The 24,567-nt window shown below is 60.2% G+C and overlaps 1 protein-coding gene across 2 annotated transcripts in view; it reads right to left on the minus strand.

Moving 5' to 3' along the window:
- The window catches only part of PRKG1 (protein kinase cGMP-dependent 1), a 287,512-nt gene that overhangs the window by 229,280 nt on the left and 33,665 nt on the right, over positions 1-24,567 (minus strand). Inside the window, exon 1 of one of the 2 annotated variants that reach the window (XM_054174680.1) lies at positions 11,271-11,659. The exons of the other annotated variant lie outside the window; for it this stretch is intronic. Within the exon in view, the coding sequence (XP_054030655.1) occupies positions 11,271-11,581 (311 nt within the window). The 5' untranslated portion in view covers positions 11,582-11,659. Of the gene's footprint in view, positions 1-11,270; positions 11,660-24,567 lie in introns of those variants that run through there. 2 annotated transcript variants of the gene reach the window in all.

Genomic DNA, 24,567 nt, shown 5'->3' on the forward strand with positions numbered 1-24,567 from the left:
CTTCTTGTGCTGGGGGCCCCAGAGCTGGGTGCCATCCTCTGTTCAGTAACTAAACACACTGCAGTTATTCCTTACTACCACTAGCAATGGCCTCACAGGGAGCTAAGCCAGCAGCACAACCACTCCCCACCTCCCAGGACATTAAGCAGCACAGAGGCAAGTCACAGAGGTGGCCTCCTGGCCTGGAGGAAGGCCCCAGCAACCAGCAGCACCAAGGCCAAGCCAGACCTGTCAGAGTGCCATGGCACTGACCTGCTGGCATTCATGGCTCTCCTCTGCCAGGAACCAGATCACTCTGCACAGCAAAGCCTCAAGGCCTGCCCAGCACCAGGAAGCTTTCTCTGAGCCCTGCTGCAGGAACCCAAGTGAAACACATTGCCAAGAGAGAAGCCAGCTCAGGAGGCAGCTCCAGCAAGCTGCCTTGGCTGAGGAAGGATGAGAAAGGCTGAGGAAAGCTGCTGGCTAAGCAACAGGGGGCACAGACCCTTGCTGCAAGAGCTCCAGGGCTGTCCTTCCCTCCCAGCATCCATGAGCTTCCCCAGGCACATCTGCCAGCTGCAGGGAAGCACAAAGCCCAGGGTAAGGCTTGAGTGGCACCAGGCTGCCAAAGGAGCAAGGCAAAGGCAAATCCCTGCCCTGGACAGCCACCAGGAGCAGTCAGTAAGGGACTGGGGGGGATCATTCCCCCTTGAGGAGGAGGAACTTCGTTACTATGAGGCTGCTGGAGGCCTGGAGCAGGCTGCCCAGAGAGGTTGTGGAGTCTCCTGCTCTGGAGACTGTCAAGCCCCACCTGGCTGTGCTGCTGTGTGCCCTGCCCTGGGGACCCCTGCTCCAACCCCTACCTTTATCCAAGAAAAAAATCCACTCAGCAAGACCCTAAGATAGATCCTTCCCCAAGGCAGTGCTCTGGGCCACATCTCAGCTTGGTTGGACAACCTTTCCCCACAGAGCTACTGCCAGGGGAGAGACGCTGCCCAGCCACCCCTCGACCCGGCTGGCAAGTCCTAATCCTGACCTCTTAAACCCCTGCAGCCTGGACATCAAAAACCCCCACTGGCATCAACCATGGAATCAGAGAATTGTTGGAGGTGCAGAAACCCTCCAAGCTCATTCAGTGCAGCACCAACCCAACCCCACCATGGCCACAGCTGCCATGGCCACAGCTTGCTGCAACACCTCCAGGCATGGGGACTCCACCACCTCCCTGGGCAGCCTCTGCCAGGCCCTGACCACTCTGGCACCAAACAAATTGTTCCTCAGCTCCAAACTAAGCCTCCCCTGGCACAATTTCAGGCCAGTTCCTCTCCTTCTCTCACCTGAGACTGGGGAGCAGAGCCCAGCCCCCAGCTGGCTGCAGCCTCCTCTCAGCAGCTGCAGAGAGCAAGGAGGTCTCCCTCAGCCTCCTCTGCTCCACACTCCACACCCCCAGCTCCCTCAGCTGCTCCTCCCCAGCCCTCTGCTCCAGACCCTTCCCCAGCTCTCTTGCCCTTCTCTGGCCCTGCTCCAGCCCTCAAGCTCCTTCTGGCAGGGAGGGCCCAGAGCTGAAGCCAGCACTCAAGCTGTGGCCTCCCCAGTGCCCAGCCCAGGGCACAAGCCCTGCCCTGCTCCTGCTGCCCACACCATTGCTGCTGCAGGCCAGGCTGCTGCTGCCCTTCTTGCCCCCCTGGCCACTGCTGGCTCCTCTCCAGCTGCTGCCACCCAGCACCCCCAGGGCCTTTCCTGCCTGGTAGCAAGAGCTTCTCACATTAAATCCCCTCTCACCCAACACAACCAAATGTCTGCCTTGCTGCAGCCCAAATGTTGTTGCTCCTCTGTGCAGAAGTTGAGTCAAGACTTAGGAGACCTTTCCAGGCTCATAAATGTTGTTGTGGAGAAGGATTAAACACCATTCAGGTGGATTCAGGACCCTGTCACATCTCACACCAACACAACCACTGCCCTCAAGCCAGTGGCAAATGCATTTCAATTGCTCACACCACACCGAACGACCTCTTGATGCCAGCCAAGGCTGCACCACCACATCCCTTGCTGAGGACTGCAGTGGATGAAACACTTTTTGCAGCACACCACCCAACCCAGAAAGTCACAGGGTTAGAGGCCATCATCTCCCCTCTGGGTCCACAGCTCTCATCCCACCCTCACGATACAACCACGGTGGGAGGCTGGTCACACAAAGCCCCAGCAGGGTGAGGGCTGGAAGGAACCTCTGGGCATCCCCCAGCCCCTGCTCCAGCAGGGCACCCCCAGCAGCTTGCCCAGCAGCACAGTGCCCAGGGGGGGTTGCAAGCTCTCCACACAAGGCCTGGATAGTGTCAAGTAGGAGTAGGAGAACCTCCCTCAACCTGCTGCCCACGTCCTTAACACACCACACCATGTCACCCAGCAGGTCCCAGGGGTTAAATGGTGCTGGAAACATCCTCCAGAGGATTTGAGAAAGAGGGAAGCACAGGGTTTAGGAGATGAGGTTTGTCTTGGGTCAGGTTTGAGACTTTGAAGCAGTAGAGGGCTCCTGGGCAGCAGGGGATGGACAGCAGGCATGAACAGCAGCAGGTCAGTGCATGCAAGCACTGCAGATGTGAAGAGCTTTCCAGCTGCTCTGGGGAGGTTGATGACCATTATGACCACTTGAGAAGATGCCTCCAGCCCAAAGAAGCTGTGCACATTGGCCTTCAAAGAACCAATTTGGGCCTTGAAGGGATTTTGGTCCATCTCTTGCACTTCAGTTGTGTTCCTCAGGCAAATGCAAGCAGGCCACTTCCTTTTTTTAACTCCTCACTACAACTCCCAGGCTGTTCCTCCTCCCCACAGCCTGGCTCTGCAATTCTGGCAGATCCCTCAGCTTTACACTCAAAGCATCCCTAAGGCTGTGAACTCACCCCCAAAAAAAGTCATTTTCCAGCTTACTCAACGTTTTATAGAGCTGAAGAAACACTCTGCTGTTACCTCACTGAAAGAGCTTCCACCAGCAAGCTCTTGACTCTCACTTGGCTCTGACACCCTGCTTCCACTTCCCCTGCTGCTCACCAGGAACAGGTGAGGGCTGGACCTGCTACAAAGCAGCCCTGTGGAGCAGGACCTGGCAGTGCTGGTGGTCAAGTTCCCCAGGAGCCAGCAGTGTGATCCCATGGCCAAGGTGGTCAGCAGCATCCTGGAGTGTGGCCAGTAGGCTGAGAGAGGTTCTCCTACCCTTCTAAGTCAACACTATCCAGGCCACAGCTGGAGCCCTGACTCCAGTTCTGGGCTCCCCAGTTCCAGAGGCAGGGAAGTGCTGGAGAGAGTCCAGGGCAGGCTGCAAAGCTGCTGAGGGGCCTGGAGCAGCTCTGGGAGCAGCAAAGGCTGAGAGCCCTGGGGCTGAGAGCCTGCAGAAGAGCAGCCCCAGAGGGCAGCTGAGCAATGCTCAGCAAGAGCTAAAGGAGCTGTGGGGGGCAAGAGGCTGGGGCCAGGCTCTGCTGAGTGGTGCCCAGGGCCAGGCCAAGGGGCACAGAGTGGCAGGCAGGAGGTTGGATGTGAGCAGGAGGAGAAAGTTGTTTGGTGTGAGGCTGCTGGAGGCCTGGAGCAGGCTGCCCAGAGAGGTTGTGGAGTCTCCTGGGGTGGAGAGCTTCCAACCCCCCCTGGGCACTGTGCTGCTGGGCAAGCTGCTGGGGGTGCCGTGCTGGAGCAGGGGCTGGGGCTGGATGCTCTCCAGAGGTCCCTTCCAGCCCCACCCTGCTGGGGCTCTGGGATTGCTTTGCTGGAAAACAAAATATGCCAATTACAGCCTTCCAGGAGGCTCCCAGCTGTTGCCAATTGCCAAACAAAGCAGCTGACTAAAAATCAAGGTCCTGGGTATTTTCCCATGGCAAACACAAAGCAACAGAACCAGAGAGACCAGAGGTAGAGCTTCCTCCTCCAGAAGGGCTGCTCCTTGGTCTGCAGCTCTGTGGAGAGCTTGAGTAACAGCTGGGACAACCTCAGCAGTATCCTTTGCCTGCTGACCGGCTGTTAGCAGCCAGGATATATCCTGCCAGGGGCCAAAGGTGTGGAGAAACAAACAGCAGCACTTTCAGATGATGAGGAAGGTGCAGAGTGATAAAGATGCCAATGTCTGTCTTCTCTCCCTGGTCTTGTAACTTAGAAGTCAAGGGCAGGATGTTGCCCTCCACAGGCATTAGGTCTGAACTCCTCATGTGAACACACAGAGTGCTCTTTCACATGGAAAAAGGAAACATTCAGAAGGAAAACAAACCCAGGCCTGCATGGCTCTGAAAATATCTGCACCACAGATGGTGAGGTTGGTGTGCTCCATAACATCTCACAGTCAGTGCAATGTGACAGCAACAGGGTGGGCTTGAAAGGGACCTCTGGGCACCCCCCAGCCCCAGCCCCTGCTCCAGCAGGGCACCCCCAGCAGCTTGCCCAGCAGCACAGTGCCCAGGGGGGGTTGGAAGCTCTCCACCCCAGAAGACTCCACAACCTCTCTGGGCAGCCTGCTCCAGGCCTCCAGCAGCCTCACACCAAACAACTTTCTCCTCCTGCTCACATCCAACCTCCTGCCTGCCACTCTCTGCCCCTTGGCCTGGCCCTGGGCACCACTCAGCAGAGCCTGGCCCCAGCCTCTTGCCCCCCACAGCTCCTTTAGCTCTTGCTGAGCATTGCTCTGCTGCCCTCTGGGGCTGCTCTCCTGCAGGCTCTCAGCCCCAGGGCTCTCAGCCCTTGCTGCTCCCAGAGCTGCTCCAGGCCCCTCAGCAGCTTTGCAGCCTGCCCTGGACTCCCTCCAGCACTTCCCTGCCTCTGGAACTGGGGAGCCCAGAACTGGAACCAGGACTCCAGATGCAGCCTCCCCAGAGCAGGCTAGAAGAGGGGAGAACCTTCCTCAACCTGCTGTCCACACTCTTCTTCATGCACCCATTTACCATGAGGCAACACAATTCCCTTCCACACTCCAAAGCCAGTTGGAGCTGAACCACTTTATCTAACTCATAGTCTTCCACATGGAATAGAATCATGCAATCAATGCTCTGGGCTGGAAGGGACCTCCAGAGCTCCTCCAGTCCAACCCCCTGCACTCAGCAGGGACATCCTCCACTAGATCAGGCTGCCCAAAGCCCTGTCCAGCCTTGAGAATCTCCAGGGATGAGGCCCAAATGACCTCCCTGGGGACAGGGAGGGGGAGACTGCAGCCCAGAAGGCCAAGGGCAGCCTGGGCTGCATCCAAAGCAGCACTGCCAGAGATGCAGAGAGGCGATTGTGACACTGTGCTCTGCTCTGGGGAGACCTCACCTGCAGGGCTGTGTGCAGCTCTGGAGCCCTCAGCACAGGAAGGGCCTGGAGCTGATGGAGAGGCTCCAGAGGAGGCCACCAAGATAATCAGGGGCTGGAGAACCTCTGCTGTGGGGACAGGCTGAGGGAGCTGGGGGTGTTCAGCCTGGAGAAGTCTGCAAGAGGGCTGCAGAGAGACTGTTCCCAAGGGCCTGCAGGGACAGGAGCAGGGACAATGGTTTGAAATGAGAGCAGAGCAGATTGAGACTGGATGTGAGGAGCAAGCTCTGCCCCAGGCTGGAACACTGCAGCAGGTTGCCCAGGGAGGTGGTTGAGGCCCCAGCCCTGGAGCTATTCCAGGGGAGGCTGGCCAGGGCTCTGGGCACCCTGATCCAGTGGAGGATGTCCCTGCTGAGTGCAGGGGGTTGGCCTGGATGAGCTCTGGAGCTCCCTTCTGCCCCCAGTCATTCTATGATTCTACCCCAAGGACTTGGACTGCAACCCAGGCTAACATCCCAGCCTGGGCTTTGCAGCAGCCTACTCTACTGTGAGTTACTGCTTAAGTTCCTGAGCCTGTGCACTGGAATGCCTTCTCCATGGATTTTCCCAGGTGCAGGTCCCATGGGAACAGCCCTGCCTGGTACCAACTGTCCATAGCTGCCAAGCAGGATGGATGACTGCGCTGCCTGTGGTCATCTCTTCGGAACAGAGAACAGAACTGCTGCCAGGGGAGGCTGCTGCCCTGCTGCTGCTGAGGGCACCATGACCCTTAGTGAACTCAGCTCAGTATAAAAGCACAGAACTGTCAGGGTTGGAAGGGAACTCAAGGATCATCCAGTTCCAACCAACCCACCATGGGCAGGAACACCTCACACTGCAGCAGGTTGCTCACAGCCACCTCCAGCCTGGCCTTCAACACCTCCAGGCAGGAGGCTTCCACCACCTCCCTGGGCAACCTGTGCCTGTATGTCATTACAATAAGAAATCACAGCTCCTGGCATGAGGAGAAAGACCTTGGAGTGCTGGTGGGCAGCAAGGGCTGCATGGGACAGCAGTGTGCCCTGGAGGCCAAGAGAGCCAAGGGGGTCCTGGGGGGCAGCAAGCAAAGTGTGGCCAGCAGGGCTGGGGAGGTTCTGCTCCCCCTCTGCTCTGCCCTGCTCAGACCACAGCTGCAATCCTGTGGCCAGTGCTGGGCTCCCCAGCTCCAGAGAGACAGAGACCTGCTGGGGAGAGCCCAAGGGAGAGCCAGGAGGAGGATCTGGGGACTTGAGCAGCTGCCCTGTGGAGAGAGGCTGAGAGCCCTGGGGCTGCTGAGTGTGGAGAGGAGAAGGCTGAGAGGGATCTGATCAATGTCTGTCGAGCTGAGGGCTGGGGGGCAAGGGGAGGGGGCCAAGCTCTTTTGGGTGAGCCAAGGAGCAATGGATGCAAACTGGAACAGAGAAGGTTTCAGCTCAACAGGAGGAGGAGAAACTTCTTTGGTGTGAGGCTGCTGGAGGCCTGGAGCAGGCTGCCCAGAGAGGTTGTGGAGTCTCCTGCTCTGGAGACTTTCCAACCCCACCTGGATGCTCTCCTGTGCAGACTGCCCTGGGTGCCCTGCTCTGGCAGGGGCTTGGACTGGATGATCTCTGGAAGTCCCTTCCAAGCTGTAATGTCCTGTGTCACTGTGATACCCACCTCCAAGGCAGACCATGCCTTGGGCACATCTCCTTGGGCCAGCCCACACCACGGGCACTCCTCCTTGGGCCTGTGCAGAAGCCTTGCTCTTGGGGGGCATGAGGGGTGGAGAGGGGGGGGGAGAGGCAGAGTTCAGACATTGGCAGGTGAGAAATTGGTTATAAAAGATGTCTTCCTAGCTATGGGGCAGGTTGTGACAGGTTACAAGCAGAAGAAGTAACAAGAAGAAGGCTTCAAAGGAAAGCTTTGCCCCACCAAGATCAAGAAGGAGCAGCAGGACTGGACCCAGCACCAGAGAGACATCTTAGCACCCTTGCATTGCTGGTAGCTATAGAGCTCTTTCTCCTCCCCTCTTCACTTTACCTTTCCCCTTTCTCCTCTCCCTTTTCCCTGCCTCCTCTGGGTGAACACCAAAGTTTTACTGTTGGTTGAAGTGAACCTGCCCCTGGTGCGAGTCACCTGGGCTCTCTGCACTTTGAGATCACAGTAAGGGACCCTCACGAGTGCCCTGACAGCTGCTTGGGTATTTCCACTTCAACTTCCAGGTCCCTTCTATCTCAACCTCCAGCATCACCACAAACAGTTACCTGGAAACACCATCAAGACTGTGTCACGGTTGTTGAATCGAGACAAGGACCTCCCCTCCACCCCGGAGGAGCACTGTGTGAGTCATGTTGGCAACTGCGTGCAGGCAAGCACAAGAGCACAATTCAGGCATTAATGGGCCCAGATTCACCCACCCAGCTGAGCTGCCCCACTCCAGCCTGCCAGGCACACCCCACCTCTCACAGAGACAGTCATCTGCATTGCATTTTCACAGACTCACAGAATGGTTTAGGTTGGAAGGGAGCTCAAAGCTCAGCCAGCTCCGAGCCCCCTGCCATGGGCAGGGACACCTCCCACCAGCCCAGGCTGCTCAGGGCCTCATCCAGCCTGGCCTGCAACACCTCCAGGCAGGAGGCAGCCACAGCCTCCCTGGGCAGCCTGTGCCAGGCTCTCCCCACCCTCACTGCCAACAATTTCTTCCTCCTCTCCACTCTCAATCTCTCCTCTCCCAGCTCAAAGCCATTGTCCCTGGGCCTGGCACTCCCAGCCCTTGTCCAAAGCCCCTCCCCAGCTCTCCTGGAGCCCTTCAGGTACTGCAAGGCTGCTCTGAGGTCTGCCTGGAGCCTTCTCTTCTCCAGGCTGCACAGCCCCAACCCTCCCAGCCTGGCCCCACAGGGGAGCTTCTCCAGCCTCTGAGCATCTTTGTTTCACTGGAGGCAAGCAAAATCCACAGCTCATAGAATGACAGAATGGGTTGGGCTGGGAGGGACCTTAAAGACCATCAAGTCTCTTACTGTTGGCACCTGCACCTCCCTTTCCACTGGGATGTTCAGGTTTAAAGTGCTTATCAACTACAGACAGTGACCATCCGCCGGCAGAAGACTTTGCATCACCTCAGGAGGTGTCCAGCTTTGGACACAAGGCACTGAGGGCTTCTTGGCACCACACTCCCCCTCAAGCTGAAGATGTTATTGGAATGCAGAAGGCAACAAAAGGGACCTGGGGCTGTTCAGTCTGGAGAAGACTGAGAGGGGATTTAATAAATGTTTGGAAGTATCTCTGAGGGCTGAGGGTCAAGAGGGAAAGGACAGGGCCAGGCTCTGCTCAGCTGCACCCTGGGATAGGCCAAGGGGCAGTGGATGGAAAGTGCAGGCCAGGAGGTTGCAGCTCACCATGAGGAGGAACTTCTTCCCTGGGAGGCTCTCAGAGGCCTGGAGCAGGCTGCCCAGAGAGGTTGTGGAGCCTCCTTCTGTGGAGCCTTTGCAGCCCTGTCTGGATGTGTTCCTGTGTGCCCTGTGCTGGATGCTCTGCTCCTGCTCTGGCAGGGGCTTGGACTTGATGATCTTTGGAGGTCCCTTCCAACCCTGTGATCCTATGAAATAAAACCTGAGGGCTCAAACAGAGGAGCAAATGCTGAAGCTGTGAGCAGCAAGGCTCTGTTCCACCTGGGTGATTAAGGTCTGAAGCTACCTGCTGACTTCAACGCTGTGGCGAGCACTGGAGCGCTGACCGCAGGTGGTCAGCAGGAAGGAGCTTCCGAGGCGAGCGCCGGGCACGACGACCTACAGCGAGGCAGCAACATCCCGGCTGGGAAAGGACAACCCAAGGGTTCAGCAGGCTTCCCGTGGCACTTCACCCTGCGCAGCACCCCCCGGGCTCCTCCTGCTGACACCTGAAGCACTTGCCCGAGCTCCGAGGTGCTCGGTTGACACTCGGAGGGCACCGAGGGACGCGAGCTCACGCACACACATCCCTGACGGGAAAAGCGACGTCTGGGGATGCCAGACACCACCCCACAGTTCACCCGAGGAAACTGACGCGGCTGGGCAGCCCTGTCCCGCCTCGGGTCCCGCCGCCGGCGCGCCAGGCTCCCCCCGCACCACGCAGCGCGGGTGGGCTCGGCGGGGTTTTGGGGCTGGCTCGGGGGATTTTCGATCCCCCCGCCCCCCTTTCGATCCCGGAGCCGCGGCCGTTCGCCTTAAAAGGGCAAAATATCTGTGGCGAAACCGCGTCGGGAAGAGGCGGGTTGAGGGGGGGAGCGGGCGGGCGGGCAGGCGGCGGAGCCGGCGGGCGGGCAGGCGGCGGAGCGGGCGGGCGGCAGCGGAGCCGGCAGCCGCCGCCGGGCCGCAGGCAGCCCGGCCCGGCCCGGGGGCCCTGGCGGCGGAGCCGGCCGGCGGCGCGTGGCGGCCGCGCTCGCGGGTCGCGCGGCCCCGGCCGGCGCGGCGGTTGCCAGGAGACGGCAGGTCCCCGCCAGGAGACGGCAGGTCCCCGCCATGACGGCGGCCAAGGCCGAGGCTGCGCCGCACCGCCGGGCCCCGGCCGTAGCCTACCGAGCGAGTCCCGCGGCAGAGCAGCGAATCCCAGCTGCGTGCGGGCAGCTCCCGCACCGGCACCCCCCGCCAGTGCGGCGGGGAGCGCCTGGGCAGCGCTGCTCCCTTCCAGCGCTCCCACTTCACCGCGCAGCACCTGTGCCACCCGCCCGCCCGCCCTGCCCTCACCTCACCCCGGCCCGGCTGCCCGCCCGCGGCCGCGGGGACGGGTCCGGGGGACAGTCTCTCCCCTGGGGCTCCGGGGGGGCACGGCGTCGGCACGCCGAGGGCCCCGGCCGCCATGTGCTCTAACAGGCGACCTGCAGCCCCGAGCCCGCCTGAACGCCCACAGCACCGACCCCACGGTGGCTCCAGCCGCCCCAGCGCTCCCCTTTAACTCAGCGAGGAAGGCAGCGGCCGCGAAGGGGCCAGCGGCCGGAGGAGGTCGAGCCCCGGCTGTCGCCAGCCGAGGGGCACAGCCCGGCAGCAGCAGGCAGGGACAGAGAAGCCCAGGGCCGGCCCCTGCCACCCTCCACATGAAGCCAGCAGCCCATCATCTCTCTCTTTCTCCTCTTTTTTTCCCTTAAGGAGTGCACTGCGATTTATTGGCTAGGAAAATACACTAAAGGGAAGCGGGGAGGGAGTGGTCCCGCTCCTGCGAGCTCTCCGCTTTCTCCATTAAATCGCTGTAATTTGCCTAGTCTGCGGCAAGCGTGAAACCAGGGCAGCGCATCTCCCGGGCGGGCTGGCAGCTGGAAGCCGAGCTTCCCCGCAACTTTGCCTCCCCGTACACCCTCCTCGCCGGACCAGGGCTCTGCAACAAGCCTTCCCTCCCCAGCACACCAGCGCTCCCCCGGGCGAGGCCGGCCAGAAGCAGGGGCGGCGAGGATACTGCTGGCGACCGCGGGCACCGCACCCCGCCGGGGCTCCCGTTTCCCTGCCCGGAGCCGCGCTGTGAATCGCTCCCTGCAGGACACCGCTGCTCCCGGAGGGGACAGACCCCCGGGTTCCTCCCGTCCCTTCCCGCACCGGTAAAGCCCCCGAGTCCGCGATGCGCTCCGCCGGCAGCAGCAGCAACTCCCCCGCCCTGCCGAGCTCGCCGCCGAGCCTTCCCCGGCGGGATGGGGCTGGGGGTGGTAGGTGAGGGCGGACGGCTCCGACACTAGCGGCTCTGCCCCCACCTCGGGGCTCGCTCTTATTACACATGCCCCCCAAGCCCAGAACTCGCAACTTTCCCTCCCCGCCGCCGGCGGGGCCACCCGGGAGGGTGCGGGGGCGGGCGGCCGCGCTCCGGGACTCCGCTCCGTGCCCCTCTACGGCGGCAGGCAGTGCCGGCGAGTCCGGGGGATGGAGGGGACGAGGAGCCCGTGGTCTGCCTCGCTGGTAGCGAGGGAGGAAGGGGAGGGTGCTGACGGATGGAGCAGCGAGGCACGGAGCATGCTACCCGCTGGGCAGCCGGGGTGACACCGGCACCACCCTACCCCCCCCTCATACACTGCTTACTGTGGGCTCTTGGGGTAGAAGGGGAGGGTGACGTGGCTGAGGTCCTGGATGTCAAAGGCGGTGGGCTCGGCCGAGATCGCCTGGCGCTTGGTCCTCTGCTCGCCCTGCAAGGTGCCGGCGCTCTGCTGCTGCGCCTGCTGGGTGGCGGGCCGGATCACCGAGCGGTACTTGTCCAGCTCGTTCTGCAGCTTCTGGATCAGCTCGTCCTTCTGATCCAACTCCAGCTCCAGCTCGTCGATGAGCGCATCCCGCTGCCGCAGCTCCTCGATCTTCTCCTGCAGCGCGTACTGTAAATCCCGCAAAGTGCCCATGGTCCTGCCGCTCCGCTCGCCCTTCGCCTCTCCCGGCAACTTTCCCCCCGTAGCCGGGCCGCCCGCCTCCTTCCCAGCACTTGGGCCAACTTCGCCGCCCTCCCACCCCCCACCCCCCCTAACCCCGTCCTCGGGCCCGGCGCGGCCCCGCTACCCGCCGGGGCCCCGCCGCTGTCGGCCCCCGCCGCCGGCACCGCGCTCCGGAGCCGGGGTTGTTAGGGGCGATCTGGATCCGCCTGCGTCAGGCCGGGCTGGAGAAGGAGCGGGAGAAGCACACACATACACACACACACACACACACGGAGGGGGAGGGAAGGAGAGAAGGCGGCGGGGGAGGGCGGCAGGGGCGCCTGCCGGGATGCACATGCACTCCCCGCTCCTTCCTTCCCGCTCCCCTCCGCTGCCGCCCACGGGGGCTCCCGGCGGGAGGGGATGCGGGGAAGGGGGCTGGCCGCCGGCTACCCCCCGGGAACCCGCCGCCGAGCCTTCTCCTCCCGGCCTTTGCGAGGAGGAGGCCAGCGAACAGGTCCGAGCCTCGGGAGATGGCTGCGCAGAGCTGCCCTCCCTGTCCCGCTTTCGGGGGGTCCCCTGCTTCCTCTCCCCGGCTCCCGCTCCAACCGAAGCTACTACTTTTTCCCCGCACAACTTGCCGGCTTTACCTCCCGTTCACTTCTTTTTATTTTGCCCCCCTCCCGGTTTTAAGCAGCCGATTTTCGCTGTCTTCTCCCAGCGAAGCCAGTGCCTGGCATGGCTCCCGCTCCCAGCACCCAGATTTCACGGGAATATCGGTCAAGTACGCCTGCACTGGAAAAACCTGGCGGCAGGGCATGTGGGGCTCGGAGCACTGAGCTAACCAGCCCAACTTCCAGCAGGGGAAGCGAGCTGCCGGGAACCCAAATTCCAACCCCCCACCCCCTCCCGGGGAAAGGGAGAGCTGTGCCAAGCGCCGTGGGGGGTTTCCCGCCGTGCCAGCACGATGCCCTTTCTGTGTGCCAACCTACGTGCCGCTGCTACCTGTGGCCACAGGTCCACAGCACAAAAAAAATGACACCAAAGGCAAGGAGGAAGAGCTGAGCGTAAGCTGAGCTGCCCGTGCCACAGGACTCTGATTGTTTTTGCCTTGCCCACGTTTGCCAAGTGCAGAAGGGCCAGCGATGCGTGACGTGGCAACGCCACGCTCGGGCTTGGGCCCTCCAGAGCTGGAAGATGGCTCTCTGGGCAAGCAAACGGCCGGTCCTGGGGGGGTTCCTGGTGAGACTGGGGGGTCTGGAGGAGCTGGGAGCAAAGCCCGCCCCCCTCTCAGGTCCGGCGGCGCAGGGGCACCCCTTTGCCGGGATGTTCGCAGGGCAGCCGCAGCAGCAGCTGCTGCAGTTCCCTCTCTGGGATTTTGATGTGGGGAAGGTGAGGGGGAGGATGCAGCCATGGTGACATTTTTTGGAGGTGGGTGGTGTTTGTAGCTGCGTTAGCAGCCTGTCTAGACCTCCCATTTGGGCATTAGCTGGGAACGAGAGACATCCAGACGGGAGCCCGCGGGGATGGGATTGAGCTTTCCGGGCCGGGGTTGTTGCGGGGTTTGTCGTTTGTTTGGGGCTTTTTGTTTTTGTTCCCCTGTGGCATGCTGGCCCCGGGCCGAGTGCAGGGTTCCAGCTCCCCACCTGCAGATGGTCCTTTACAAAACAAATCTTAGAGGGGGTAAAAAAAAGCGAGGAGCTGAGGAATTACAACTGCTCCAGGCTGCTGCTGGAGAGGGCCTGGCCCCTGCTCTTCGGAAGCCGGAGGCTTTGCAGCTCCTTCCCCATCCTCGATGATGCCTCCTGCAATTTGTCAGAGGCATGTGGAAGGAAAACAACAACAACAGCAACACCCCCCAAAAAAACACCCCAAAAAGGTAAAAACAAAACCCCAACCACAACTGGGTTATGTAAAACGCTTCCGTTCCCTGGCCCCTCGATGCCAGGCACAAAAGCAGAGCCCCCCTGGTCGCTTCCATGGGCTGCCAGCCTGCTTTCAAGTTCAGCATTCTCTCTCCTCTCTTCCCCCTCCACCCCACCCCCCGATTTGATTTTTTGCATCACTCCTCTGGGAACAAAAGCACCAAAGATCTCCTGAGCATTTCCATTTTAAAAGAAGGGCAGCGCTTAAACGGATGAATTCCTGCTGCCTACAAGCCAGGACTGGGTGATAAACAAAGCAGTTTACCGGCGGTGCTTCAAGTTTGATTGTTTTCCTCCCCCAGAGAAGCTGAAACCAACTTCTGGACGAGGGAGACGGCGAGGCAGTCAACTGAATCCCACCAGGCTCCAAACGAGTCACAGCCCTGGGGCCACGCTGGCGTGCAGCTCCTCGGTGACAAGCAGTAAAGTCACATTACTTGGCTTCTGGTAGATGTGCACAGCCTGGGACTGAGCCACCAGACCAGGGAAGGATGCAGAGAAAATCACAGCGTGTGACCAGCAGCCTGAGGGAGGGGATTCTGCCCCTCTGCTCTGCTCTGCTTACAGCCCACCTGCAGCACTGCCTCCAGCTCTGGGGCTCCCAGCACAAGAAGGACCTGGAGCTGCTGGAGAGGCTCCAGAGGAGGCCACCAAGATGAGCAGAGGCTGCAGAACCCCCACCCTGTGGGGCCAGGCTGGGAGAGTTGGGGCTGTGCAGCCTGGAGAGCAGAAGGCTCCAGGCAGACCTCAGAGCAGCCTTGCAGGACCTGAAGGGCTCCAGGAGAGCTGGGGAGGGACTTTGGACAAGGGCTGGGAGTGCCAGGCCCAGGGACAATGGCTTTGAGCTGGGAGAGGAGAGATTGAGAGTGGAGAGGAGGAAGAAATTCTTGGCAGTGAGGCTGGGGAGACACTGGCACAGGTTGCCCAGGGAGGCTGTGGCTGCCTCCTGCCTGGAGGTGTTGAAGGCCAGGCTGGATGAGGCCTTGGGCAAGCTGGGCTGGTGGGAGGTGTCCCTGCCCATGGCAGGGGGCTTGGAGCTGGATGACCTTCAAAGTACCTTCCAACCCAACCCAACCCATGCTGTGATTCTGAGTTCTAGGAGATTACAGCTCGTGGAAGCAGTGAGGAATTCTGCTGAGGACATCTAAAGCAAGCAGCTCTTTACAGGTGGGAAGTAGATTTTCCTGAAGAGCTGTGAGGTCTGAAGTGAGATTTTTATGTCTCAGTTGCAGATTTGGGACCAGAACAAGCAGCTGTCAAGTCCAAGATTGGTATTCCCTGGTGTGAGGATGAGGCTGGAGCAGCCTGAAGGGCTTCCCAGGCTGCCAGCCGAGCAGTGCTGCAGGAGGCAGCCGGCACTTGCCTGGTTTCCATTTGTCACTCCCCTCCCGAGGAAGCCACCAGGAGAGTGCTGCTCTCCTCCCTGAGCTTCACACTTCAGGCTTCCCCAGTACCAGCTGCTGTGTGATCACAGAGATCCCAGGGTGCCTGCCCACTCCCATAAAATCCTCCCATCCTATTCCCATCCAAGTTCCCAGTACGAAGCCCTGGGCCTCTGGGAGCAGCTGCTTCTCCTTCCTGACCCAGGGAATGGAAAGAGGGAGCTTGAGGGAGAGGAATGGCAGGAATGCACCAGCTGGCTTGGATTGGGGAGGACAGGATGAAGCTGTTTGCAGTTTGTTAAGGGAGCCTTTGGCTTTGCTCATCCCAAAGCCTTTTCAGAGCACCACAACCTCACAGACCCTTAGGGGTTAGAAGGGACCTCTGGAGATCATCAATTCCAGCCCTCCTGCCAGAGCAGGGTCACCTAAAGCAGACCACACAGGATCATGTCCTGGTGGACCTTGAAAACCTCCAGAGAAGGAGACTCCACCACCTCTCTGGCCCCATACATTGCTTGGATGTGAAAGATGCAGGCAGCCAAACTCCAGAGCATCTTGCAGCCAGCATCCCACAGCCCCAGCACAGCAGGGATGGGAATCACCCAGAGCAGGGCTGTCTCTTCTCCTCAAACAGGCTCTGGTGTGCTCACAATATTGCCTCTCTGCACAGCTCCTGGGCTTTTATAGCTTTTCCTTCTAAACCCCTGAAGGATCCTCTGTCACCAGACACAGCCACTCAGCTGCCATCGTCCAAGCTTCAAAACCAGTTGAGAGCTCTCTGGGCTGCCCAGGCAGGGCTCTGCTACCAGCCAAACGCCACCTGGCCACCACTGGAGTTGGGCTTGTGCAGGCTGGAGAGGAGAAGGCTCCCAGGAGAGCTTCTGGTGGCCTGCCAGGAGCTGCAGGGGGCTGCAAGCAAGCTGGGGAGGGACTTGGGAGGGGGTGAGGGAGGGATAGGACTGGGGAGGATGGAGCAAAAGGAGAAGTGGGGAGCTTGAGATTGGCTGTGAGGAAGAAGTTGTTGGCCAGGAGGGTGGTGAGAGCCTGGCCCAGGTTGCCCAGGGAGGTGGTGGAAGCCTCCTGCCTGGAGGTGTTTGCAGCCAGGCTGGAGGTGGCTGTGAGCAGCTTGGTGTAGGGTGTTGGGGTTGGAACTAGATGATCCTTGAGGTCCCTTCCAGCCCTGAGAGTTCTGTGCTTCTATGATTCTATGAGAGCTGCAGATGCAGCACTGACGACAGAAGCATTTTCCTCTTTCTGGAAGGGGTTTTTTCTCCCCCCCTCCCCCTACCTAATCTGCTCTAATCCACTGCTTACTCTTTTCCCAAAATACCCACAGGAGCAGCTCAGCCTGTGGTTGAAAGGTGAACTGCCTGGATTCTGTGATGTGTTCCTCTGCTGCTTGGGCTTTGTGCACATCTAGGCAGCTGTGTGACCTGTGGGGCTCTGCCTGCTGCGGGCACAGAGCCACCTGCAAATCCCAGCATCCCAGCAGGGAGGGCTGGAAGGGACCTCTGGGCATCCCCCAGCCCCTGCTCCAGCAGGGAACCCCCAGCAGCTTGCCCAGCAGCACAGTGCCCAGGGGGGGTTGGAAGCTCTCCACACCAGGACACTCCACAACCTCTCTGGGCAGCCTGCTCCAGGCCTCCAGCAGCCTCACACCAAACAACTTTCTCCTCCTGCTCACATCCAACCTCCTGCCTGCCACTCTCTGCCCCTTGGCCTGGCCCTGGGCACCACTCAGCAGAGCCTGGCCCCAGCCTCTTGCCCCCCACAGCTCCTTTAGCTCTTGCTGAGCATTGCTCAGCTGCCCTCTGGGGCTGCTCTCCTGCAGGCTCTCAGCCCCAGGGCTCTCAGCCTTTGCTGCTCCCAGAGCTGCTCCAGGCCCCTCAGCAGCTTTGCAGCCTGCCCTGGGCTCCCTCCAGCACTTCCCTGCCTCTGGAACTGGGGAGCCCAGAGGTGGAGCTGGTAGTGCAGCTGTGGCCTAACAGAAGCAAAAGCTATTAACAGGTAGTTGCTGTGCAGAGAGGCAACATTGTCAGTACACCAGAGCCTGTTCTGAAACATCCCTGTTTGTGTTACTCCCATCAGCCAGCCCCAGCACCTCCTATGTAGGGCACCCCAAAGGCAAGTGTGCTGTTCACAGCAACACCTTCACAACGTGAGGAAGGGGAGACTGGAAACCCTGTGGGGAAGGACCTGGGAGTGCTGGGGGGCAGCAAGTTCTGCAGGGCACAGCAATGTGCCCTGGGGGCCAAGAAGGCCAAGGGGCTCCTGGGCTGCACTCAGCAGAGTGTGGCCAGCAGAGCCAGGGAGCTTCTCCTCCCCCTCTGCTCTGCCCTGCTGAGGCCCCAGCTGCAATCCTGCAGCCAGCTCTGGGCTCCCCAGCTCAGGAGGGACAGGAATCTGCTGGGGAGAGGCCAAGGGAGGGCTGCAAGGATGCTGAAGGGCCTGGAGCACTGCTGCTGAGCAGAGGCTGAGAGCCCTGGGGCTGCTGAGTGTGGAGAGGAGAAGGCTGAGAGGGATCTGAGCAATGTCTCTCAAGAGCTGAGGGCTGGGGGTCAGGCAGGAAGGGCCAGGGCCAGGCTCTGCTCACTGTGCCCTGCCATAGGCCAAGGGGCAAGGGATGGAAAGTGCAGGCCAGGAGGTTGCAGCTCAGCATGAGGAGGAACTTCTTGCCTGGGAGGCTCCCAGAGGCCTGGAGCAGGCTGCCCAGAGAGGTTGTGGAGTCTCCTTCTGTGGAGCCTTTGCAGCCCTGTCTGGATGTGTTCCTGTGTGCCCTGTGCTGGATTCTATGGTGCTGCTCTGGCAGGGGCTGGGACTGGAAGCTCTCCAGAGGTCCCTTGCAGCCCCTCACATACTGTGAGCCTGTGAAAATGGGGAAGATGTGGAGGAAAGCAGCATCTCCATGAGCTGAACTCTTGTGGAAAGCACTCAGCTCAGGGTGCAGGTCAGCCCTCAGACTCTGCACCTCTCATCTGTGGGAAGCTCCAGCCTGAAGCTCCAACAGCAGCCCCACCGGTCCCCGAGCCAGGAGTGCCACCTACTGAGGCACCAACACATCTGACTCCTCCCCGGGGCTCTCTTGCCCCTTCTTTTTGCCTGTTGCCTCAAACGAAGAGCCTCCAGCAGCTGCTTTTGGGGTCGTGATGCACTACAGATTTGCAGGGAGGCAGCTGGGAAGTATTTCAGCCCCAGGGACGAGCAGGAGGCTGGAGCTGCCGTGTCCTAGCAGCTCCCCCACCCCCTGCCCCGAAGTGAATGTGAAGGAGCTGGCAGTATTCAGGGAGTGCCTCAGCCCCATTTTCCCCTGCAGTCCATCTGGGTTTAGTCCTTCCTGCAGTTGAAACCCATTTACTCCTCCCCAGGGCAGGGATGGAGCTCCCCAGGGCCGGGCACTGTTGCAGTGAGTGCTGCCTTGTAAAGCCAAATCAACATCTCACCCGGGGAGCAGCTCAAGGATTCTGCTTAGGCATGCAGATTCCACACACATCCTGCCGCCCACCCACCCACCCACCCCCTCCCTTCCCCATCATTAGCAAGAAGCACTGACAAATAACTGTGAGCCTGCAACCCCTCCAGCCTGCCCTAGGATGAGGCTGTGCAGCAGGAAGGAAAAAAAACCCCATCCCCCTCCCCCCAAGGACCTGTTAGTGGTCCCCAAAAAGTTCTGATGGCAGAGAGAGGAAAGCAATGGGAGTCTGCTGCACTGCCACTGGAAATCGTCTCAGCCTGTGCTGGAAATCTGAGCCTGCAACTGGTAATGTGCTTAGCAGTTTCTATCACATTAGGGGCATCCATAATGACACCAGGAATGAATGTTTGTGTCATGCAAGGCGAAAGGAGGAGACATTCTGAGGCGGCAGCAGCACACAACGCTCCCTGCAGCATGCTGCTTTCGAGCCCTCCTCTGCTCCTGGGTGCACACAGCAGAATCAGGGGGCAGAGAGAGGCCCCCCCCAGCACAAGAAGGACATGGAAGTGTTAGGGCAGCTCCAGAGGAGGCCACCAAGATGAGCAGAGGCTGCAGAACCCCCACCCTGTGGGGCCAGGCTGGGAGAGTTGGGGCTGTGCAGCCTGGAGAAGGCTCCAGGCAGACCTCAGAGCAGCCTTGCAGGACCTGAAGGGCTCCAGGAGAGCTGGGGAGGGACTTTGGACAAGGGCTGGGAGTGCCAGGCCCAGGGACAATGGCTTTGAGCTGGGAGAGGAGAGATTGAGAGTGGAGAGGAGGAAGAAATTGTTGAGAGTGAGGGTGGGAAGAGCCTGGCACAGGCTGCCCAGGGAGGCTGTGGCTGCCTCCTGCCTGGAGGTGTTGCAGGCCAGGCTGGATGAGGCCCTGAGCAGCCTGGGCTGGTGGGAGGTGTCCCTGCCCATGGCAGGGGGCTTGGAGCTGGGTGAGCTTTGAGGACCCTTTCAACACAAACCATTCCATGATCTCCAGGCAGATCAGGCCTGGGAACCCCCATCCCTGACCCTGCTTTTCCCCACTTGCCCACTTGGAGCTGACTTGCCCAACAAGGTCAGGCATCAGCAGACCTTAGCCCCAGCTTCCTGTGGGCTGGATTGAGCCAGGAATGGCTTCAAAATGATTCAGCTGCCTTGAGAAGTCTCCTCAGGCTCACGTTAAGCAGCAACTTGTTCTGGAAACTGCCAACATAAATACTTGGTGCTGGTTTGCAGATGCCACAATTAGACACTGCCTGTGCCCCTGCTCTTCTCAGCAGTCCCAGAGCACTGACTGTGCAGAGCAGAAGTAGCTTTTAGATAAGGAGGCCCTGGAAATGAAGTTTTCTTCTGCTTCCAGCTGTAAGCTAGCAGCAAATGAACCGAGGGACCAATTAAAGTAAATGTAGGGATGCAGATCTAGCCTTGGGGCCATGAGATGCAAGGGGGGTGAGGTTGGTAGGGAACATCAGCTCAGTTTGACACAGCTGGGAAAACAGATTCCTTCTGGCTCTCATGCCAGAGAGAGACTCTGTGAGGCTGGGAGAAGCTGAAGTATTAGAAGGAAGGTGGGAGCCATGTGTTGGAGTTGAGGCCACTGACTTCTTGTCCTAGGAGGCCACATCTGGAGCCCTGCATCCAGTTCTGGGCTCCCCAGTTCCAGAGGCAGGGAAGTGCTGGAGAGAGTGCAGGGCAGGCTGCAAAGCTGCTGAGGGGCCTGGAGCAGCTCTGGGAGCAGCAAAGGCTGAGAGCCCTGGGGCTGAGAGCCTGCAGAAGAGCAGCCCCAGAGGGCAGCTGAGCAATGCTCAGCAAGAGCTGAAGGAGCTGTGGGGGGCAAGAGGCTGGGACCAGGCTCTGCTGAGTGCTGCCCAGGGCCAGGCCAGGTGGCACAAAGTGGAACCTAGGGCAGGTCACACAGGAACACATCCAGATAGGTCTTGACAGCCTCTATGGAAGGAGACTCCACAGCCTCTCTGGGCAGCCTGCTCCAGGCCTCCAGCAGCCTCACACCAAACAACTTTCTCCTCCTGCTCACATCCAACCTCCTGCCTGCCACTCTGTGCCCCTTGGCCTGGCCCTGAGGCTACAGCAGCCTCACACTAAAGAAATTTTCCCTCATGCTGAGGTGGAACCTCCTAGGTTCCAGTCTGTGTCCCTCGACCCTTCTCCTGTCACTGGACACCACTGACAAGGGCCTGGCCCCAGCCTCTTGCCCCCCACCCTTCTGATATTTGTAGACATTGCTCAGCTGCCCTCTGGGGCTGCTCTTCTCCAGGCTCAACAGCCCCAGGGCTCTCAGCCTTTGCTCCTCACAGAGATGCTCCAGTCCCTTCAGCACCCTCACAGTCTCCCCTGGACTCTCTCCAGCAGATCCCTGTCCCTCCTGAACTGGGGACCCCAGCACTGGACACAATCCTCCAGATGTGGTCTCAGCAGGGCAGAGCAGAGGGGCAGGAGAACCTCTGTTGACCTGCTGGCCACACTCTCCTGCACGCCCCCCAGGAGACCATCAGCATTCTGGGCCACAGGGGCACATTGCTGTCCCATGCAGAACTACACTGCCCACAACGTTTGAGAGCAGCCCAGGGACACAGCAGCTGCTGCCTCCTCCAGCAGCTGGCTGATGCCTTTGCCACGGCCCTCTGCTCGTCGGGGGGGGGGGGGGGGGCAGCAAGCAAAGCACTCGGGCAGGCGTGCGCAGCAAGAGCCTCTCCTTTCCTCCCCCAGGAAAGAACAAGTTAATAAAGGCTTTTAATCAGTAGCAGCTCATTTCTACAGCCCGATGGGGAAGCTGCTTGATGCCTTCCCTTCCCTGCCTGGCTCCGCCGCTGACAAACCGCTTGGCAGCCCCCAGCCCTCCTCCCTCCCCACCCCGGGCTGCTCCCTCTCCTCCTTTCCTTGTGGTCTTTCTTCCCTCTCGGTGCCTGCGGTGTTTCTTATCTCTCCTCGGCAGGAATGCACCGCTCACCCACCATAATTGCCTGGGTCTGCCGGCTTGATTTATCCGAGCTTCAAGAACAATTCATTGCTGCCCCCAATCGCGGGAGGAGCGAACCGGCCTCGGCGCTGCCGCCCGCACCGGGAGGGCTTCCTGCCGGCCGGGGAGGAGCGGCGGCGCTGGGTGCGGGCAAACGAATCCCCCCCGGCGCAGGGCAGCGCAGGGCTGGGACGGCTCAGGCGACGGTGAGCAACGAGACGCGGGGCTGAAGGCTGTGTCTGACGTGCCTGCACAACAGCCTGGGGGGCTGCTGAGGAGAAATGCTACGTTGAGCTGAAGCTTCTCCCTTCTTTACCGGCAGTTTATTCTGAAGGCTTTTTACCGGCGCCTGCATGCCCTGAGCAAACAGAGGAGCCAGGGAGATGCAGAACTCTTTGCGTTGGAAGAGGCTTCCAAGCTCCTCCAGGCCAGCCATCACCCAACCCCACCATGGCCACCCAGCCATGGCCCCAATGCCATGGCCACAGCTTGCTGCAGCACCTCCAGGCATGGGGACTCCACCACCTCCCTGGGCAGCCTCTGACACTCCCTGACCACTCTGGCACCAAAGGAATTGTTCCTCAGCTCCAAACTAAGCCTCCCCTGGCACAATTTCAGGCCACTTCCTCTCCTTCTCTCACCTGAGACTGGGGAGCAGAGCCCAGCCCCCAGCTGGCTGCAGCCTCCTCTCAGCAGCTGCAGAGAGCAAGGAGGTCTCCCTCAGCCTCCTCTGCTCCACACTCCACACCCCCAGCTCCCTCAGCTGCTCCTCCCCAGCCCTCTGCTCCAGACCCTTCCCCAGCTCTCTTGCCCTTCTCTGGCCCTGCTCCAGCCCTCAAGCTCCTTCTGGCAGGGAGGGCCCAGAGCTGAAGCCAGCACTCAAGCTGTGGCCTCCCCAGTGCCCAGCCCAGGGCACAAGCCCTGCCCTGCCCCTGCTGCCCACACCATTGCTGCTGCAGGCCAGGCTGCTGCTGCCCTTCTTGCCCCCCTGGCCACTGCTGGCTCATGTTACTGAAGTACCAGGTTTTTATTTACCTGCAAATGATAGAATCAGAGAATGGTTTAGGGTGGCAGTGACCTTCAAAGCTCAATGATTCTGTTCCCCCCACTGCAGCCAGCAGGGACATCCCCAACCAGAGCAGGTTGCTCACAGCTCCCAACAAGCTGACCTGCACTGGTGCCAGCCATGGGGCAGCTCCCAGCTCTCTGTGCAGCCTGGGCCAGTGTTTCATCACCCTGTGTAAAAAGCATCATCCTTGTACCCAGTTTGAATCTCCCTCTCTTAGTCCAAGCTGTCACCCCTTGTCCTGCCACAACAGCTCCATGATCCCAAACCCTTCCTGACAGCTCAGGTTTGCAGATGAGGTTTGCTGTTCAGCATTGATCCTCACCATCATTTAAGGCTGATAACCATTGGATGCAGCTCACAGAAGGCCTGACTGGTGAAGGTGCCAAGGGAGCATCCATGCATCATCCTGGGGTGCAGCAAGCAAAGTGTGGCCAGCAGGGCTGGGGAGGTTCTGCTCCCCCTCTGCTCTGCCCTGCTCAGACCACAGCTGCAATCCTGTGGCCAGTGCTGGGCTCCCCAGCTCCAGAGAGACAGAGACCTGCTGGGGAGAGCCCACGGGAGAGCCAGGAGGAGGATCTGGGGACTTGAGCAGCTGCCCTGTGGAGAGAGGCTGAGAGCCCTGGGGCTGCTGAGTGTGGAGAGGAGAAGGCTGAGAGGGATCTGATCAATGTCTGTCAAGAGCTGAGGGCTGGGGGGCAAGGGGAGGGGGCCAAGCTCTTTTGGCTGGGGCACAGCCATGAGCCAAGGAGCAATGGATGCAAACTGGAACAGAGAAGCTTTCAGCTCAACAGGAGGAGGAGAAACTCCTTTGGTGTGAGGCTGCTGGAGGCCTGGAGCAGGCTGCCCAGAGAGGTTGTGGAGTCTCCTGCTCTTTCCAACCCCACCTGGATGCTTTCCTGTGCAGACTGCCCTGGGTGCCCTGCTCTGGCAGGGGGTTGGACTGGATGATCCCTGGAGGTCCCTTCCAAGCTGTAACATCCTGTGACACTGTGCTGTGCTCCATGGCCAGGCCCAGGCAGGGCTTCACATCAGCTCTCACCACAGCCTCACAACACCTCACTGGCTGCGCCTGATTCGGGCTCAGGGAAGCTTCATCAGCTTGGGAGCATGAAGCTGCTTGTGCTCAGGGTTTTCACTTGGCTGCTGCTGGCTGAACTGATTGCCCAAGCCAGCAGAGCAGCAGAGCTTCAGGTCTCTGCCTGGCTCCCCAAGCACTGCCAACATCTTCCACCTGGCTGCCCTGCCGCGCTGACCGGCTCTGGCTGCAGGCACTGTGCTCTGTCCTCACCCTCACAGCACTGCTGCACAGCACCAGCTGAACCCCCTCCCTCCCCACCCCTGCATGCCCACCAATGCATCTCCATGCAATCACTGCATGGCAGGGGCTGGAAGCTCTCACCACAAGGAGGTGGTTCTCTGGACAATGTTCACTGCTTTCCCATTGACACCCTGCTCCACTTTTGCAGTCCACTTGTCTGGGTCTCCTTTTGGCCTGAGGTGGGAGAATTGCCCTTGTCAACCTACCACAGCTGCTCTGAGGTCTGCCTGGAGCCTTCTCCTCTCCAGGCTGAACAGCCCCCACTCTCCCAGCCTGTCTCCATAGCAATGGGGGTTCCCCACCATAACACAAGCTAGGAAGGTTCACCCCTGCACCAGGCTGCTGCTGCCCTTCTTGCCCACCTGGGCACTGCTGGCTCCTCTCCAGCACCCCCAGGGCCTTTCCTGCTGGCCACTTTCCAGCCCCTCTGCCCCCAGCCTGGAGCCTTCCTGGGGTTGCTGTGACCCAGGTGCAGCACTCAGCACTTGGCCTTGTTGAACCTCATCCCATTGGCCTCATCCCATGGCTGCAGCCTGCCCAGGTCCCTCTGCAGAGCCTCCCTGCCCTCCAGCACATCGACACTGCCACCCATCTCAGTGCTTCAATCTCCTCACCCAGATCATTGCTGAAGATGTCGAAGAGAACTGACCCAGCACTGAGCCCCGGGGAGCTCCACCTGTGCCCAGTGATCTCCTTCCCCCCCACCCCCACCTTGGCCCCAGCCCTCAGCCAGCTGTTAACCCTGGGAGGGCCTTCCCCCTGGAACAAGAGTGCAGACCCAGGGCCCATTACCCAAACCCTTTAGAAAGGCTCAAGACATCCCTTTGAACTGTTCAGACCTCCTCTTTAGTGCCCCCTCCCCAGC

Source organism: Dryobates pubescens, chromosome 30, assembly GCF_014839835.1.
Source record: "Dryobates pubescens isolate bDryPub1 chromosome 30, bDryPub1.pri, whole genome shotgun sequence".
Lineage (NCBI taxonomy): Eukaryota > Metazoa > Chordata > Aves > Piciformes > Picidae > Dryobates > Dryobates pubescens.